The sequence below is a fragment of the Clytia hemisphaerica genome, unplaced genomic scaffold (genome assembly GCF_902728285.1).
Source record: "Clytia hemisphaerica strain Z4C2 unplaced genomic scaffold, Clytia hemisphaerica genome assembly, whole genome shotgun sequence".
Lineage (NCBI taxonomy): Eukaryota > Metazoa > Cnidaria > Hydrozoa > Leptothecata > Clytiidae > Clytia > Clytia hemisphaerica.
Window position 1 is genome coordinate 360,668 of NW_027103603.1, and position 18,068 is coordinate 378,735.

The 18,068-nt window shown below is 35.4% G+C and overlaps 1 protein-coding gene across 1 annotated transcript; it reads left to right on the forward strand.

Annotated features, from left to right (window-relative positions):
* Window positions 1–1,559: 1,559 nt before the first annotated feature.
* LOC136802097 (uncharacterized) lies at window positions 1,560–9,561 on the forward strand. The gene is made up of 10 exons (XM_067058816.1): window positions 1,560–1,774; window positions 2,033–2,089; window positions 2,370–2,435; window positions 3,548–3,812; window positions 3,995–4,125; window positions 4,348–4,522; window positions 4,965–5,024; window positions 6,628–7,294; window positions 8,443–9,075; window positions 9,349–9,561. Exons 1-10 carry the CDS (start codon window positions 1,765–1,767, stop codon window positions 9,559–9,561), a joined length of 2,277 nt encoding a protein of 758 aa, XP_066914917.1. The 5' UTR covers window positions 1,560–1,764.
* Window positions 9,562–18,068: the final 8,507 nt, after the last annotated feature.

The window sequence follows — 18,068 nt, forward strand, 5'->3', positions numbered from 1 at the left end:
TCATTAGAATTTTTTTTTTTTTTTTTTTTTATTTCTCGCCTTTTTTACGCATCACTGATTTTTGTAGCATTTAAAAATGTGTTAACGCTTGTGCAATATTATACCTGATGAAGTTCTGAAAATGGAACGAAATATCGTAAAAAACAAACTGTGTTGATTTTACTTTTTTGTTCACTTATCTATGTATTTAAGTAGTAACAAAACATACATGTTCGTTCTCCCTACATATAAAAACATTTAACAAAAAAATATAAATGAAAATGAGTTAAAATAAAATGTTTGGTTCTTTATTCAAAAATAATTTGTATTTAATTGTAGTTAATGTAAAATTCTTTGTCTATTTTAAACAAAATATTGAGCCCAAACGATTGCTCAGTACTCACCTGACAACATCTTCTGGAAACTTCCACATGACAAATGTTTGCATTATATTATAGCCAGCTTGCATATTTTGTATCTTACAGTCCATGAAATTTACTTGCTTCTGAAAATAACCCCTCCAATTGCCACTTGAGGACAACCATTTTGTTTGGTCAAGCATTTGTACATAAAAATCAGTTTTTCAAGAAGTGTTTGAGACTTTTAGTTATGTATTATACATGGTGATTTTTGAAATATAACTTTATTTACTATTTACATAGTCTAAAAAAACGTTAACCAACAGAAAAAAAATCATTTTGTATATATTGGCAAAGAAACAAACCTGTGGAAAACCCTGTGTGATTACACAGGATATTTGCCTGACTGCAAACAGACTGCTGTTGTGTCCTGTGGTTGACACTTCCAATTTTCAAAACTTTCAAAATGACAATGAACAACATGTACACATATCTTCCCAATTTATTTATAAGAGCTAAGAATCTTGGCTTGACCTGGCCTGCTTCTGGAAACAGCTATGAATATGTAGGTTGTGTCTCAAGTTTTGCTAAATTAATTCTATCCTAATACCAACTTATTAATCAATCCCCTTGTTCCTGTGTCTGGTCTAGTCAGGACAATCTTAAAAACTAATAAATCCAGGTTTATATACTTTTTTATAAAGACTTTAATACTAATTGATTTTAACATATTTATACAATTACTTAATTTATTATAATCATGCAATAAATATCATCCATTTATTTATATTTTCATAACTATCTTAATTTTATTTTACAATTTTAGTAGGTCCACATCAGTATTTTACTGCATTGTATACTTTACAAAACTTAGACCTTCTTTATCAAATAAATTAATAATAATCATAATCATAATTTCATAGACCAAAAATGACTTGATAGAAATGTTTTCTTAAACTTTGATCATTATCATTACCTGATACATTACCTAAAAGGTACCTTGGAATGATTTTGTATGATATTTTTATACACCCGGTCATGTCAGGACCAATGTATTGTTGTTTTATGATGACAATGTTGTTTCATTCAGCTTCCCTTGTCATTATGTATCTAGATTGTGTCTGGATTTTTTATAAACAAATAATTTTTTTGCTCCCAAATGGTTCCTTAATTTTGTCTAGCTCAGTTTTAAATTTATTTTGTGTCTTATCCGCCCAAACTGTTTACAAGGATAAGTCAGAAGTAAGAATTGTTAACTATTCGAACATGTCCCAAAAGTCAGCCAGCTATTTATCAGTGTAATGTATAAACTATGGTTATAGGAATTTAAAAAAGTCTCAAACATCAACAAGCTTAAAGTTAAAGATATCAATAATCAAACAGAATTAGTGTACTGTAAGGCATACAATTATTGGCTATTCAAGCCATGGCATCAGGTAAATATATTATTATTTATTGTTTAAAATGAAGTAAGGAATTTTTATCTTTATTACTATCATATGGAACAATATATGAAATCAAAAAGTAAATTTATATATTATCTTGACCCTTATATTGAAAGTGATTATAAAGTTATTATTTGGACTTTTTGGACAATAAAAATTTATTAAAAAGTGATTCTTGTTTACCAAAAACAGTTATTTAATCTGCTTTTTTTAAGCGATTTACTTGACTTCTTCTCTCATTTTTTCAAGGTTCTACTACATCTGACACCAATAAAATCATGCAATCAGATGACTGGACTGTACCGGGTAAAGCCTTTTTTGTATTTGTACTCTCATAGCATAATTTATCGGGTTGAATTTGTCAAAAAAAAGTTTCATTTTTTTGTTTTATCATTTTATTATGCTTTCACAAGAAGCTTAAGACAGAAGTTCAAGTATAATTAGTTTCTACAAAGGATTGACTACAACTAGTACAAGAACGCAACAATTGTTTGGTTGTAGTGATATCTTTGACAAGTTTTCCCAAAATATTTTGCAGCAATTTTGTATATACCATGAAGAACCTTTTTATTTTATATACCTTTAGGACCTTCTACAGCATATATGCCAGCTACTGATACAGAAAGATCAATAAATTCTACGTTTTGGGAAGGTATTCTAATTGTAATTATTTTTCAGTCATTTTTTTTTTATGTGCATTGTTAGGGACCGCGAAAGACGGGGGTAAAATGGTTGGAATCGACCAAAATGTTGTTTTTAGGTTTTAGACCACCTATAACCATGGGATAAGTTTTAGAAGCATTCTTATCATTAAATAAATGTCCTGTAAAAGTTTGATGGCCATAACTTTATTTTTTATGAAAATATGAGCAATTTTGTAAAATTTTGAATGGCAGACGACCTACCAACAGAAAATTGGATTTAGACAGGTGAGCGCGTCCTCAAACCCCCATGATGTTATACATTTTTGGAACTGGAAGAGATCAGCGCTGTTTGTTTTTTTTGTCTCATTGACCCAATCAAATCCTACAAAGAATTATTCAGTTTTTTCTGGGAAAAAGCCACTTTTGAGGGCTTTAGCTGTCCTCCCCGGCATTAAGACAAAGATAATATGAAATTTCAACCTTTTTTACATATTGTTTGTTAATAAAAATTAACATTTTCAACCGCGCTCTGCTGTCTTTTTTGGCTCAAAGTTTATTGGTATTCGAGAAATTCTACAGAATTGTCGAGCGCGTGTTTGTTTACAATTCGAAAGTTCAAAGTCCACGGAGAGTGACAATCTGCCAGCTCTCCGGCATACAGGATATTTTCGATTCATTCGTACGGCAAACGAAAAATTTGAAAAAAAAAATTGATAAAAAATTAAAACTTTGTCTTGAGAACCTTCGTGCCAAGTTTCAATGCTATAGCATTAATAGAAGTAAAGTTATTGCAAAAAATGTATTTTTTGACATAACCCCCGGATTTTCACTTTTAAACCTATTTAACCATGATTTTTACAAAAATCCTCGAAAATCGTTCCATAAAAAAGGTCATTTTCAGGAGATAGAAAATTTCATATCTCGAGAACGGCTTGGCCGATTTTGATGAATGACCCCTCATTTTTTTTCTTTTTTGATGCTCTTTCCAATGAGCATGGTTTCAATGCGCTAAAAACAATTTGAAAAAATCATTGCGGTCCCTAGCATTGTTGCCTCTTACTTTGTTACTTTTACCTTTTTGTACATTCCGTTTAATTGGGTCTTCTCTTATTTTGTTTAGATATCAATGAATCAACTTCTAATGCCTTCGACAAGATTATCAAGACCAGCGAGGCGTGCTACCTTATCCATTCTATTGATGTTATCTTGGAAGCAGCTTCCCACGAAAGCCATTTGAGTCTGCTCTCATGTGAACAAAGCCTACTTAATCTGGCTAGTTCAAATGAAACAGCAGGCATATTTTTTGCATGTTCATTCGAGTTAGCCAACGAAAACATGGTTATCACACGCTATTTTGAGCATGGTTGCTATTCTGGATACTTCAGGTAGCTGTTGAATGCTTTATAAATAAGTAAATTTCACGTAATGGTTTAGTCATTTTGGTAACTCCAATAATTCTGGAAAGTAATTTAATGTTTCTTCACCTAAACTCAGTCAATCGACAGCATTCGTGAACTGGCCAATCATTGTACATTAAAATGAACATAATTTACACCTTTTACTTCAGAAAATATGGCGAAACCTTGGTCAATAACAAACTTGGGTGTACTTCATTATCGTTAAAAACGTTTAACGGAGCAGATATTACGAACGAGGAAATGAGAAGCAGTATGAAACGACAGAAATTGAAATCGAAAGGTATGCAAAACAGAAAATAAAAATTTTAAATTCGTGTACTTGGGTTTTTTGTTTATACGATACGAATCATTTGATACTTTTGTCATAATCTTTTAGGTTAAAAACTTTTGATGGACTTTCATTGGCTTCATAAATCGTGATCATAATCACAATCGCATCGAAGGAAGTACAATTCTTATTAGTATATTGAGCCTAATTAAAGTACCTAATTTTTTTTCACAGGAAATTCAAGGCAGCGAGGCTATTACTCTAATAACTTAAGGACCAACAAATCGAGCGTGGTGAACTCTTTGAAAACTCTATTAACAGAGCTAGACGTCAGAGCTGAAATTAAACCTTTGGGTTGTATAGTATTAGTCGATAAAGCAACGACTAAAACTAACGATTCTGACAACAGGTAATGTCTCCATTCATTATGTTTCTAGGTTTAACATTTTTTGTTGACAGATTGACAAAAAACAGAGACAAAATACTTATTTTACTCTCTTACGATGGTTCCGAAGTGTCACTGTTTCACCACGGAATTTTCGATGTTCCTTAACAAAACTTTTATCCCAAAATTCGTCAAAATCTTTCACGATGAAACGTCGTTTTTCAATATATTTTAGAACAGCTCCGAGGTCGATCCTAGTGGAGTTTTGTGATGAAACAGTGACTTCTTAGGTTCATCGTAAATCTTTTTACGATTTTTAATTATATTTTCATATCACAAGCTGAATTTTAAAAAGTGAAACATCCTCAGAAAAATTGAAATTTATATTATTGCTTAGAGCCTTCTATTATGTAATTCCTCATCTCTTCGACATCTTCGAGTGATTAAATGACACCTTTTTGATTAGACTGGACATGACGACTACTGACCACGACACCATTACCCGTGCTAAAAAAATCCATAATTGGTGAGGATCTTTTCAGTTCCTTTAAGTAAGAAAAAGGGACTGACGTTTTTAAAATAATTTTTGAGAAATATCCTGGGTACATTTTAAACATTATGTTTTTAGGAAAGGTTTTCAAAATGCACCTTGCCTCTGCGCTACAACATTTTTGATTATTTTTTGTTTTTAAATTATGCTCTTTGATTACTTTGACTCGACAATTTACACGACAGATACTGCGGTAAGTTTACAATTATTTCTGTTCATTTCTTTAAATGAATGCATGTACTTTGTTGAAGTGCGTTCTTTATATGAAATATACTGATGTTGAAATGAAATCAATTTGTGTCGTTAATTATTTTTTTAATCCTTTCACAGCCTTCGTTCTCGGCATACAGTGTTTTTAAAATGATTCTGAAATTGAATCCAATAAGTGCTATTTTTCGGGAAAAACTGATCTTGATAGAAACTTATAAACCACGAAATTTGTTAGAACTATAAATATAGATTAGATTCAAAACCATTTTGCATACCACGCTGTTTTGCACGAGTAGTTTTTGAGAACACAGCTTGAAAATTGACCAAATGATAAGTTTGTGCTATGAATTCTGCCTGAGCTGTTATTTTCTTGAACATTAAAGGAACATAACGGTTGAAAAATGTAAACATCGAGCGAGTCACGTGTCATCAAGCGAAACAATTAAAATCGCATGTCAAAACAAACTTGTAAAACAATTAAAACATGTTTTGTAAATTTCGTACCTTATTATGTCCCTTTAAAGGTTCGCAAATTTTCAGTCAGTACAATAAAAATGCCTTCAATGTAGGTAAACCACCCCTAAATCACCTGGAAATACCTGGTACAATCCTGATAGTACCACCCCAAAAAATGTTTTAAAAACTAGAGAGCCCAGTACTGAAAAAAATTTAAAATTAATTCTAAGATACTGAGGTATTTTTATCGACCTTTTTCTCGCCAAACTAATTTTTTATGATCAAGACTAATTCAAATTTGCACAATGTACTAAGTTGAAAATCAGCTTTTTAGTGAATTTAAATGTTTGACCACCCCACTTAGTACCTGGTACTAAGTAGTTTTTCGCTTGCCAATTTTCATCACCCACCTGACAGTGGTTCCTACAACTTGGTACATATCCCCTGGTTATTCCCACTAAATAAAGGGACAATTTCAATTGCTTCATAATTTTTTGACATGTGATTTTGATTGTCCTTATTTAGTTGTTTGGGTAACGGAGAAATGTGATCTATATATTAAAAAGAATAGACTAAACCCCCACCTTTCCTTACTAAACAGGATTAGAATTGACAGTATCAAACCAGCCTCTTGCCACCTAAAAACTGCATAATTTTTCTTTGGTGATAGAAAGATAGTAAAGATACGTATTTCGAGCGCTAACAGCGCATCATGCACCATTTCCCCATACTGCCGATTAAATTGATTGAATTCCTTGCAAAACGTTTCCTACTCGCTCACACAATTACAATCCAATCACGTATACCTGAATCCCGCATTCAATGGTTGTCAATATGTTCAAACTGATATCCCTCTTTCAAGATAGATAACCATTGTCAGATGACAATACATTGAATCTCTTTTCTTGTTCAGGTATTTATCAAGTCAGAGAGCCTTTAACGAGGGCATCGATTGGGAAGGCAGCCTTGTGACTTACAAGTTAGAGAACTTGAACCAGCATTCCAACGAAACCAAATCATTGTTTCAAACTAGTGATTATACGGGACCGCTTTGTTTACAAGAACAGCTAGATATCATTTCCCTTCTGCCAAATAATCATCACTTTCTATGGTCTATGAACGATCCCACTGAACGGCAGGTCAAATTCGTACAGAGATTCAGCACTTGTAAAAAGTATCCTTGTGGCTCACCGAGAAATCGAATCGTGAATACGGTTGTTTACAATGCCTCGCCGAGCTGCATCATTAAATCTATCCACGTAATGCTCAATCTTTATGAGGACCCTGCGATCAAAGCTCCGCCATCAAAAAGAAGAAAATGCGTTTTCAATAAAAAGAAGAGAGCTGTTATTGATACTTCTTTCATCTGTTCTCATCTTGGTATCGATGAAGAGCATGTTATAAAATTGTCGGAAAATATCTCGTCGATCGCTAATCATCAGAGTAAGGAAGAAAAATTGTACCTCCTTTACGTGGAAAAACTTTTCTCGACGGGTTGTTTGAATTGGAGGGTATCAAAAACTCCTTCGATTCAAGTTATTTTGATGAACGACATGGATCCTACAAATGGTGAATTCAAGGTATATATTACATTGGTTCTCGTCTTACAACGTCTGGTATATAAATATAGAAGTCATTCTGCGCCCTCCCTCATCGGAATTCGAAACTCTACGCCCAAGGTTGGGTAAATAGTCGTTTATCTAATATTTCGACCACTTTTCTTCCTTCTTGGGCTTAGCTCATCGGAATTCGAAACTCTACGCCCAAGGTTGGGTAAATCATCGATTGTCGAATATTTCGAACACTTTTTTTTTTCTTTCTTGGGCTTAGCTCATCGAAATTCGAAATTCTACGTCCAGGGTTGGGTAAATCATCGATTGTCGAATATGTCGAACACTTTTTTTTTTCTTTCTTGGGCTTAGCTCATCGAATTTCGAAATTCTACGTCCAAGGTTGGGTAAATAGTCGTTTATCTAATATTTCGACCACTTTTCTTCATTCTTGGGCTTAGCTCATCGGAATTCGAAACTCTACGCCCAAGGTTGGGTAAATCATCGATTGTCGAATATGTCGAACACTTTTTTTTTTCTTTCTTGGGCTTAGCTCATCGAATTTCGAAATTCTACGTCCAGGGTTGGGTAAATCATCGATTGTCGAATATTTCGACCATTTTTCTTCATTCTTGGGCTTAGCTCATCGAAATTCGAAATTCTATCTAAGCCCAAGGTTGGGTAAATCATTGTTTATAGAATATTTCGAACACTTTATTTTTTCTCTTGGGCTTAGTCATCGGAATTCGAAACTCTACGCCCAAGGTTTGGTAAATAGTCGTTTATCTAATATTTTGACCACTTTTCTTCATTCTTGGGCTTAGCTCATCGAAATTCGAAATTCTATCTAAGCCCAAGGTTGGGTAAATCATTGTTTATAGAATATTTCGAACACTTTATTTTTTCTCTTGGGCTTAGTCATCGGAATTCGAAACTCTACGCCCAAGGTTTGGTAAATAGTCGTTTATCTAATATTTTGACCACTTTTCTTCATTCTTGGACTTAGCTCATCGGAATTCGAAATTCTATCTAAGCCCAAGGTTGGGTAAATCATTGTTTATAGAATATTTCGAACACTTTATTTTTTCTCTTGGGCTTAGCTCATCGGAATTTGAGAATCATAATTGTGATTAGATTTATTATAATAGCTTTTTAACACATTTAGCATTTCCTTTTAGGATAAGGATTTCGTTCATGTCACGATTATCGGTACAACGTCTGGTCCGATAATAAGATGCTCCTGTAGTTTGTACGGCTTACTGAATTCAACTTTAAACGAGGAGGAAATCAGCGGACCGGTGGAGTTTGAAGGGATGAATTGTTGTCACTGTCGCTTTGCAAAAGATATTCTTAAAATCAAGCCCATGATGTTTGTGCCGAATGAGAATGACGAGACTTCCATAGAAAGAAACTACTTCAATGAAGAGTTGATTTCGAAGGCCGAATCATATATCAAGAAGCCGATTGTTCAATTACCATCAAAAAGTAACGTTTTCAAATTTTCAGTGGTAACAAAAGAAAACGAGGCAGAGCTAATTACCATTTATAGAAATAAAAAGAAGAAGCGAAAAGTCATCACATGCCACAATTCATTTTGCCAATCCAAACCTTCCAGAGAAAGGTATTTAGAGACGTTTCAAACTTCCGAAAAATTGTGTCCGCATTTGGAATTTCTGAGGAGTTCTTTCGATGTCAATACACTGAAATTCGCCGACGAAATAGATGACGATGATGAGGAAGATAGTGAAGACATTGACTTTGGCATGGATATGGAATATGATAATTTGGAAACAGAAAACGACCCTTCGGAGGTTTGTTTATTTTTAAATAAAGGTATTTCTAAAAATTCTACTTGTAAGCGATAGATACAAATCTCTTATACAAAATATTTAATTTTTTATGAAATATTCAAAAACGTATTCTTACAGAGAAGTTTTCAGAAAAATAAGTCTATGTCTATGAATATTGACGAAATAATTAACTAATATATTTTCCTGCGGATTAGAGTGTATACCGACATATGGGGGCTTTATACTGTAAGTTTATAATAGTGTTAACCGGCAATCATTTTCTTTCTATTTTAGTGGGAGAAGGTTTTCGACGAGGAAAATGGTCAGTGGAAATTCCACGACAAAGCCCCTAGTCAGTTGCGTGTCAATGATTCCAGAGACGAAATTTACCGCGACAACATAAAAAAAAGAGCCATACAAATTTTACTTGGACAGGAGATAAAGTTGATCCCATCTAAGGATGGTAACTGTGGATGCGAGGTAAATTCAATTTCTATTAGATATTGAACGGGGTTAAAACGCCGGTTATTCACTTTCGTTTCATCTGTTTAAAGCGGTCGGCAAAGAAGTAGGAACCCTTTAAGGGTGGCGATATTGGATATAAATGCTGAAAATCTACAACTCTAAGTTTAGTATCGTCTACTTTAAGTTCAATGAAGTTCCTTTTAATATCATTGATTTCGTCTTTAAAAGGTATAATCTTTTTCTTGTTAGAGTGGTTGGTATAACGATGAATATCCGGACGGTCATATCATGCCTCGTGGAGAAACGGTAGTTTATTCAACTGTTGGGGCTTCAAAGGCACGTTTGTTTGAACGAAAATGCTTGTCAGAAAGATGTTTTCGTGGTTACGATGGCTCCGAAGACAGCTTGTTTCGTTCAAGTTCGACTGTTGCCTGTGGTTATGAAATCGGTTGGGAATTTGTCGATCTGGTAATGACCAGTAAACAAACCTTTTCTGGATTCGTTAAAGTCCTGAAGAATAGATATAAGGATTACAAGTCGCAATGCGAGTTCTTGTCACGGAACACGCTCATAAAGTGGTGGTTCAGTTGGGCTTCAGCTATGAATTTGGATTTTATCCAACAGTGTCCAAGCTGTGGTCCGAATCCAAGATACTTAGCCGCCGATGGGACGAAAATTGGAATAACCTTCAAACAAATCAATGTGACACCGATTGAACAGGCTACGGATGGAGAGTTCTTGCCTACAAATAAAAGGAGGTACGATAGAACTTTTATCAACAACACAAACAGTAAAAAGGATAGAAAAGTTGTCAACGATGCTCTCCATTCGTTAGTGAAACATTTTTGTGGAAAACTTAAGCTTTCTGGAGAAGAATTGGGTAAAACCAAAGAAATATTAGCCGATTCAAGTATCCCAGTTGTGCGTCTACTCACAGAAAAATTATTCGAGCCTGGTATGTCGAATCTCGAAAAAGTAGCACTCAGTAAATCTCTTGCTATTCTGACAAAGGATACTAGCTTAACCAACCTGATCCCTAGACGGTACTTGGACCAGTTTGATCGGTTGAATGATATGATGGCATCAGCAAACATAATCGAGGAGAACGGCGATCTGTGGCGTGTAGTTGAAGAGTTCCATCGATCTTCCAAATTTTTCTTTCCAGAGCTAGGCGATTGGCTACTTATTGCAACATCGCTTTCCAAAGGATCTTGTCCTAAAAAATACGTAATTGAATTCTTCAAGTATCTGACTACCCTTAGGAAAGAACTGAACAGCTGTGATATATCCCCGAAAGAGCCAGAATCGGTTAAGAAATACAACCCACCGAGAGATGGTAGAGCGTATTACTTTCACGACGGCTCCCAAATAAGACAAACCAGAAAGTTTGATATCGATAAAGACAAAAAAGACAAAAAATCTAACTTTGATGATTTGCCTGACAGTGACGTGTGCTCAAAAATTTTCCCCACTTCAAAAGGGACCTCTTACTTGTTTTTGTGGTTTTGCCCAGCCCACGGGCATTGTTATGGGTATCATATTATACCCCATGCTGAGGGCAGAAAAGATGCTGCGGCATCATTATACGCGTACATGAAGCAGGCGCCGTATGAGATTTTTTACGATTTTGCTTGCTCGCTTGAAGAATATTGTCGAAACCGAGAAAGTGGCTTTTTTCAGGACACACGTTTTTTCCACGACATTTTCCATGGATATGGACATAAGTGTTCTGATGTGTTCAAGTCAAATCGATTACTTGGCTTTAATGGCTTGAACACATCCATCTGTGAGCAATTTAATGCTTTCTTGCAATGCATTAAAACATCTGCAAAATTGATGACGCAAGAGCATTTCACTTTTTATGTACAATTTTTTGTCAACCAGTGGAACCTTGCAAGGAAAGAATCGTTCGCCAAACGAGTCGCTGTGGCAATGGCATGTTCTAGATGAACACTTTCTATCGAAACAGTTATTTTTATAGCTACAATTCTTTGTAAAACCGAGATTTCTATCTCTCAGATTCGGTCTATTAGTTTCAATTCAATTTTCATGGGTGCATTCAGAGAAAAAGAAAAAGTGCATTAATATAAATGATACAAAGATTTTTTTAAAAGAGTTTTTTGCAATTCTTTGAGGTTACCTATTCATTTGGGGTACCTAGCTGTTTTGATGGAGGCTCTTGGGACTGTATATTTTCCAAATTTAATATTTCAAAATTTTCAAATTATTCAGTTTTTTTACCCCAGCACCCAGTTTCCCCATCGGATTCTCTTGATGATTTCAAAGGCACTCAAAAAGAAACAATTAGATTTGATGGAGCTCGTGGACAAAAGTTGAAAAGACGTCTTAGTCTCCCTTTTCTAAATCTCTGATGCATTATACCAGAAAGAGTTATTTTTATAGCTACATTTTATCAAACAGAGTTGTTTTTATTCTTTGTAAAACTAGTTTTTTCAATTTGAATTTTCGAGAAGTCCATCTCTCAGATTTTCAGTCTGTTAGTTCTAATTCAATTTTCATATAGATACATTATATCGAAATCAGTTATTTTTTTGAATTTTTTTTTTTTTGTGATAACAGTTATTCATTTTCAAGTATCAAAACTTTATATTTTCTTTTACTTTAAAATGCACAAAAATTGATGTCATTATCTTAAACGACACCCTAATATCATTTATTTTTGCGGGCCTCTAATTTTCGCACCTTTTATTTTCGCGCAGCTTTTTGAAATACTGTATGGTATTCAGACACCTTCGCATCGCATCTTGTAATTTATCTGATATTTTTTTAGTATTTTTAATGAAAAATATAGGTAAAGAGGTAAAAAAGACATGAAATCAGAATTCAGTTCTTTTTTTAGTTCCCATATTAGCTAGATCTTACTTTACACATGGAGGTAATAAGAAATAGATGGAGAATAAATGACTTTTATTTCATTGTACCTAATCATCGGAAGCAAACGGCTCCTTGGTTGCAATAGGAAAAAGTGATTAATTTTGTGTGCACTCATGGGAATATTTAAGTTCATAAAAAACTGAATAAAAAGGTGTTGGATTTTTAACAGCCCTATTGTGAGATAATAGCTTTTTTGATCAAAATGAGAAAAAGCTTGCCGGAACAAGCACAAAATCCTATATTTTTAAGGGCCCCCTCTCATAAAATCATCGATAGATTTAAAAAAAAATCTATATTACGCTATGGTAACCTTTAAATTAATCATCCATCAGAATTTGAAAGCCCCCTCCCTTTTAGACGTAAAGATTTCAAATGAAGAAATTTTCAAGGAAGATGTGCTGAAACTCTCAAAATTAGCAATATGTTTGCCCAAAAATACATCGATATGAAATCATAGAACTATTGTAACCTTACTACGAGAAAATTATTTTTGTATCGCGTTTGAACAAGAACTTTTTGCATAAAATGTTTATTTCAATCAGGATAACATTCTCACTTCTGTTCTTATAAATTTACATTTCGGATTTTTTTGCTTCCAATGATAGTAAATCAAAGAAAGCCGATTTGAATGAAAATATAAAAGAATTTAACGATAACTTAGGCCATTACCGAGTCATTTATTCTCCATCTATTTCTTATTACCTCCATGCTTTACAGAGGCATATTTAACCTAATTAGAGAACTCGCTTCTAAAAAGAGCACCGAGATGAAAAAAGCGCGCGAAAGTTAATGGAATTAAAGATGAACTCAAACTAAACAAAAAATCGTTGATCCCATGCAACAAAGCGAAAAAAGTTTCTTATAGAGGCTGCTTAATACTCGGTAGATCGGTAGCCTCGGTAGACTCTTTCCCAGAAAATGCCGCTTTTCGCCGAACAACTTTTCTTAGCTGGTGAGTGCTTATGATGAAGAATTTATAAAGATACTCTCCCCGTTACGATTTAGATTTATCATAGCCTGTATCAAACCAATAACAAATATTTTCATTTATTAATATCCGTGTTACAGGCTAGCTTGATCGTTCAAATTTTTAGCTTCACAAAAAACCGAATGACATTTGAAATATTGGACAGGTCATTCCTCAGAGACCTGGGTATTACAGTTATTGGGGACATAATGAAGATCCTCCAACACGTCAGTAGTAGCTGTACCCCAGACTCGAGCACGCATGCTACTAATCCGACTCCTTCGATAGCAAAATCTGCAAGACTACCTTCTATTACGTCTGACATGACACATTCGCAATTTCGTAAATTCAAAGTCGATTGAGCCGTTTACAAACAACTTCCACTTCCTGGTTCCCAACAAACCGGATTACATCAATGATTTATAACGCGTGTGATGATGCTACACAAACGAATGTCATCGACAACCATCCAAACTTTCTAACGTTCAATGAAAACGATATCCTAAATACCATTGAAACCATCGTTGCTCATCTATGCAGGCTCAACATTTACATCTGACTCCGAAAGCCGTTACAGTCCAACAGAAGGAGACGCACTTGCCGTTACCTTGTCACTCGATCACGCCAAGATGTTCGTCCTTGGTTGCAACAACCTGATCATCACAACAGATCATGAACCGTTGCTGGGTATTTTCAACGATCGAGACCTCAGGTCGGTAAAGAATCCTCGAATTATAAAGCTGAAGAGCCATTCCCTCAGATTCAGATTCACCATCCAGTATTGCCCCAGAAAATGGATGCGTGGACCCGATGCCTTGTCCAGGAACCCAGCTAGCTTTGCTTCCATTGACTCGTACAAGGAGACCATGCAAGTGTTGCGTTAAAAAACAACTACTTCCTTTAATCCAAACATCGATTCATAAATCAATGCCACTTCTGCCATCAACATGTGCAAAACAACCGACCATGTCCTAACATTTCTCACACTCGATCGGATTTGTCAACATGGATCAACTGATACAGAATACTCATTACTGCTACAAACCATCCAGGACCGCTTTCCAACATCCCATGAAAGCCTACCTGCAAATCTGTGACCGTTCTGGGAAGTCAGAAGTCGCCTATCGCATTGGAACGGTATAATAATGTTAGACAAACGCCTTGTGATACCCAAGGAACTCCGTCATCAGATCCTTCAAGCCCTTCATTCCACCCATCAAGGCTGCACAGGCATGCAGGCCCGAGTCAGTCAATGATTGTATCTATTGGCCAGGAATCAACAAAGATATCAACAGAATCCATGACTGCTGTAAGATTTGTATCAGTCACTAACCCAGTCAACCAATTTCTACCCCCCCCCCACCACAATATTCATTGTGTGCAACCAAAGGGGGGTCTAGGTCCTACCAAAGAATGAGGTCCCAGCACTATCTAAACCCCCCTGATATCTTGAATCCTTGGTGGTCACACCTAAAAAGTCGAGTTTTTCCCTGCTTCCAAAGACAATTTGGTGGACCTTTTTTTAACTATGAAAGTTATTCTTGCCTCAATTATGATTTTCTAAACAAAAGAGCAATTTTTTAAATGGTTTTCAATAATATCATCAGCATGAGACTAGCATCATAGTAGGACGGATCCCAAAATGATACAAGTCATCTGGATGATAGCCGGTCATGCACATCAGGAGTTGTGATAACAGAGATTATAGGATTATTAGTAAAGTGTTAGAAGGCCTAAATTATGTGGAAACAAACTGAATGTGATTTGTGTGAGATCTTAGGCTTGGATGTTAAAGTTGTCGTTCTTATAGTTTTAAACTTTTTTTTGCTATTAAGGTGGAATATGCATATGCATTTGGTTGACTAGGAAGAAGAGCCCCAAGACTGTTCAATTGAGTAGGTGAGCTGCGAAAGAAAGAAATCTGGTGGTCTGGTGGATTGTCTGTGGGGTGAAAAATTTTATGCAATAAAAACTACTGTACAGAAAATCCTAGTGCTAAAATGTGAAATTAAATCTGATTAAATAAACAACAGATGAGATGGAGACAACCCCACTAAGGGGATGCCTGGAGAAGACAAGTGCAGATCCTGGAGTAAGCTCTCCTTGCCAGTCTAGAGTCACCCACCACCTCATCCTGGCAAACTTAATTCTGTAGTGCTGCAGCCACTACAGTGTGAACATAAAAAAGAAATTGATTGATTTGTGTTTTAAAACGAGGCATAGAAAGTTGGCGAGTCCCACCAATCAAATTTTAGTCCCAGCTAATCCTATTTATCCCCCCTGAAATCCAAAAAATCCAAAGTCCCCCTAAAGTTAGGGGGTGTACATTATGAACATCCATTCCAAATGATCACCGGTGATTATTTCATTATTGCAAGTCACCACTATATCTAACAATTATCGATAAATATAGCAGCTGGAACTGCTTGTATCATTTTGGAACCAATAAGGCCACTAGTGCCACTCTAATATCCACTTGTTGCATCCTCTTCACTAAACTATGGCGTGCCAGAAAATTCCGCTCAGATGGGGAGGACCTCAATTGACTGCAAACAAGTTCCAATAATTTTTATCTGATTGGGGAGTCAAACACCGTCTATCATCAGCAAAATACCCTCAGTCTAATGGCAGAACAGAGCTAGGTGTGAAAGAAGCAAAAAGAATCCTATTGGATAACGTATCACCAAATAGCACCATTGACAACAACAAGGTTGCTTGAGCAATCTTACAATTGAAACATTCTCCAAACAAAACCACATCATCAGTGAGAAGTATGACTTTCATGCCAAAATATTGCAGTCCCTTATCTGTTGGAACCAACGTTGTCATCCGAAACCGTAGTAAGAAACATCAACGTCAATGGATTTGCTCTGGGGTGATCGTAAAAACACTCCCTAACAGACAATACAGAGTCAGAACCAATGGCCCAGGGAGGATGACACTGCAAAATCGTCGCATCCTTCGACCAGCAACATTTCTATCACCAACAGTACTACCCACACAAACCAATCTGCTTCCATCCAGCTTCACCATCAATCTCACCATTCATTAGAGACCACTGCCCCTTTAACCACTCCTCATCCAACAACTCCTATGCCTTCTCTGCCTCGGCCTCAACACAAGTAACAGATTCCCAATTTTTGTCTTTCTTTTCCAGTTTGTTTTTCTCATTCTGCTATTAAACTATTGATACTGTTGCTCCAGTTTGAGAATGTCTGAAGACTTGTTAGGTCTTCATTATTTGGCTCTAAAGCTCTAAAAAGAGCACCTAGTAACATGAAAACCTGTAGGGATGTAGGGATCTTCAAGAGAAATCAAAACAATAAAGTGCACTCACAAAGATCGATTTGTCAGATGGCACAAATTTAATATCGGCACTGTCATCATTTGACAATTCAACAAAAGAATTATGTCAAGAATCTTGTATATAAACATTCCAATAACCATCCGAAATGATCTGCCGTATGAACTTCTACTATTTTGAGAAAAAAACATGCGCAGATTGGGGTCTAGGTCAAGTGAAAAAGATCCACCCTCCTAAATGGCATTGCCGGTGAACAAATTGGCTTAGTATATATTCAATTATCAATATCCCTTTATTTCCATTTCTGGAACATTTATAAAAAATTGGAAAAATAGAAAAGTTGTATTTTTAGTTGTTTGATCCAAATGCTAAAATTTGAAAAAACTCCTGTATTTTGACCTGCTTTTGCAGGATATTTATTTATTATAGCATTAGGTGAAATCAAAAGTGCAGCATTGGGTACAAAGTCCAATATGTGTTTTATGTATATTTTGTCTGAAGATTTTTAGAGCGATACTGTTCGGTACTTCTAAAAGCATCCAAGAATTAGCACTCGACTGTCGAGTGTTAAAATTTCTAACTTCAAGCACCCGAACTGTCGGGTGATTTGGCAGATTCGTTAGATTTGAGATTGAGGATACTTCTCCCTGACTCTTAAAAAATAATAATATGTTTAGGGGCATTTTGTTTGTTGAGGAACCCCCTGAAATGTTTTATGTACGTGAACTATGTCTGAATTGTTATAAAAGGTAGGGGGGTCAGTCGAAATTTCAAAATCATTTTCAAAATGTCAAACCAAGTTTAATGAAAAGCCCTTATCCTCAGAAAAAAAATGAAGGGTCACTTATCTCTCAAACTTTAGTAGTTTTTAGATATTCCATTTTGAAGTTCAATTCTTTTGAAGATTCCTGTTCAAAAACCTCCTACCATCTTGTAACATGTCCACGGCACTGAAATCGAAAGTGTTTTACAAAAAAATCAGGGCAGGAAGTTTGGGGCGAGAGTGTTTTTCCGTAGTGCGAGCCATAGAGACGGGGTCACTATACCATTAAACTTCCTTTACAATGGAGCAGATATAGACACACAAAAGATAATTGCACAGCATGAAAGAGGAAGGTCTAAGCTCTCTCCTGTTGCCTTTCGCAACATAAAAATTTGACGGATTCAAAGCTGGAAGACAATGCACGACCCCACAGAACGAACGGTTTTAAAAGAAAGCTTGATCTACCATCTTTAAAACACAAAAAAACCATTTGCTCCTTCGTGATTTTAACAAAAGTAACCATGGTTTTTCCAAATTCGTGGTGCCGTAAGTTTGTTCCCAACAAATAGGGCAACCCAAGCTCTGAAAATCGAAGATTATAAATGAACGAAGAACGTTAA

What these genes read in the sequence shown, in the direction of transcription:
- LOC136802097 (XM_067058816.1), top strand. An exon ending in AGATGACTGGACTGTACCGG is followed by an intron (nt 2,090 to 2,369) that starts GTAAAGCCTTTT and finishes ATATACCTTTAG; the next exon opens with GACCTTCTACAGCATATATG. An exon ending in TGCTATTCTGGATACTTCAG is followed by an intron (nt 3,813 to 3,994) that starts GTAGCTGTTGAA and finishes CTTTTACTTCAG; the next exon opens with AAAATATGGCGAAACCTTGG.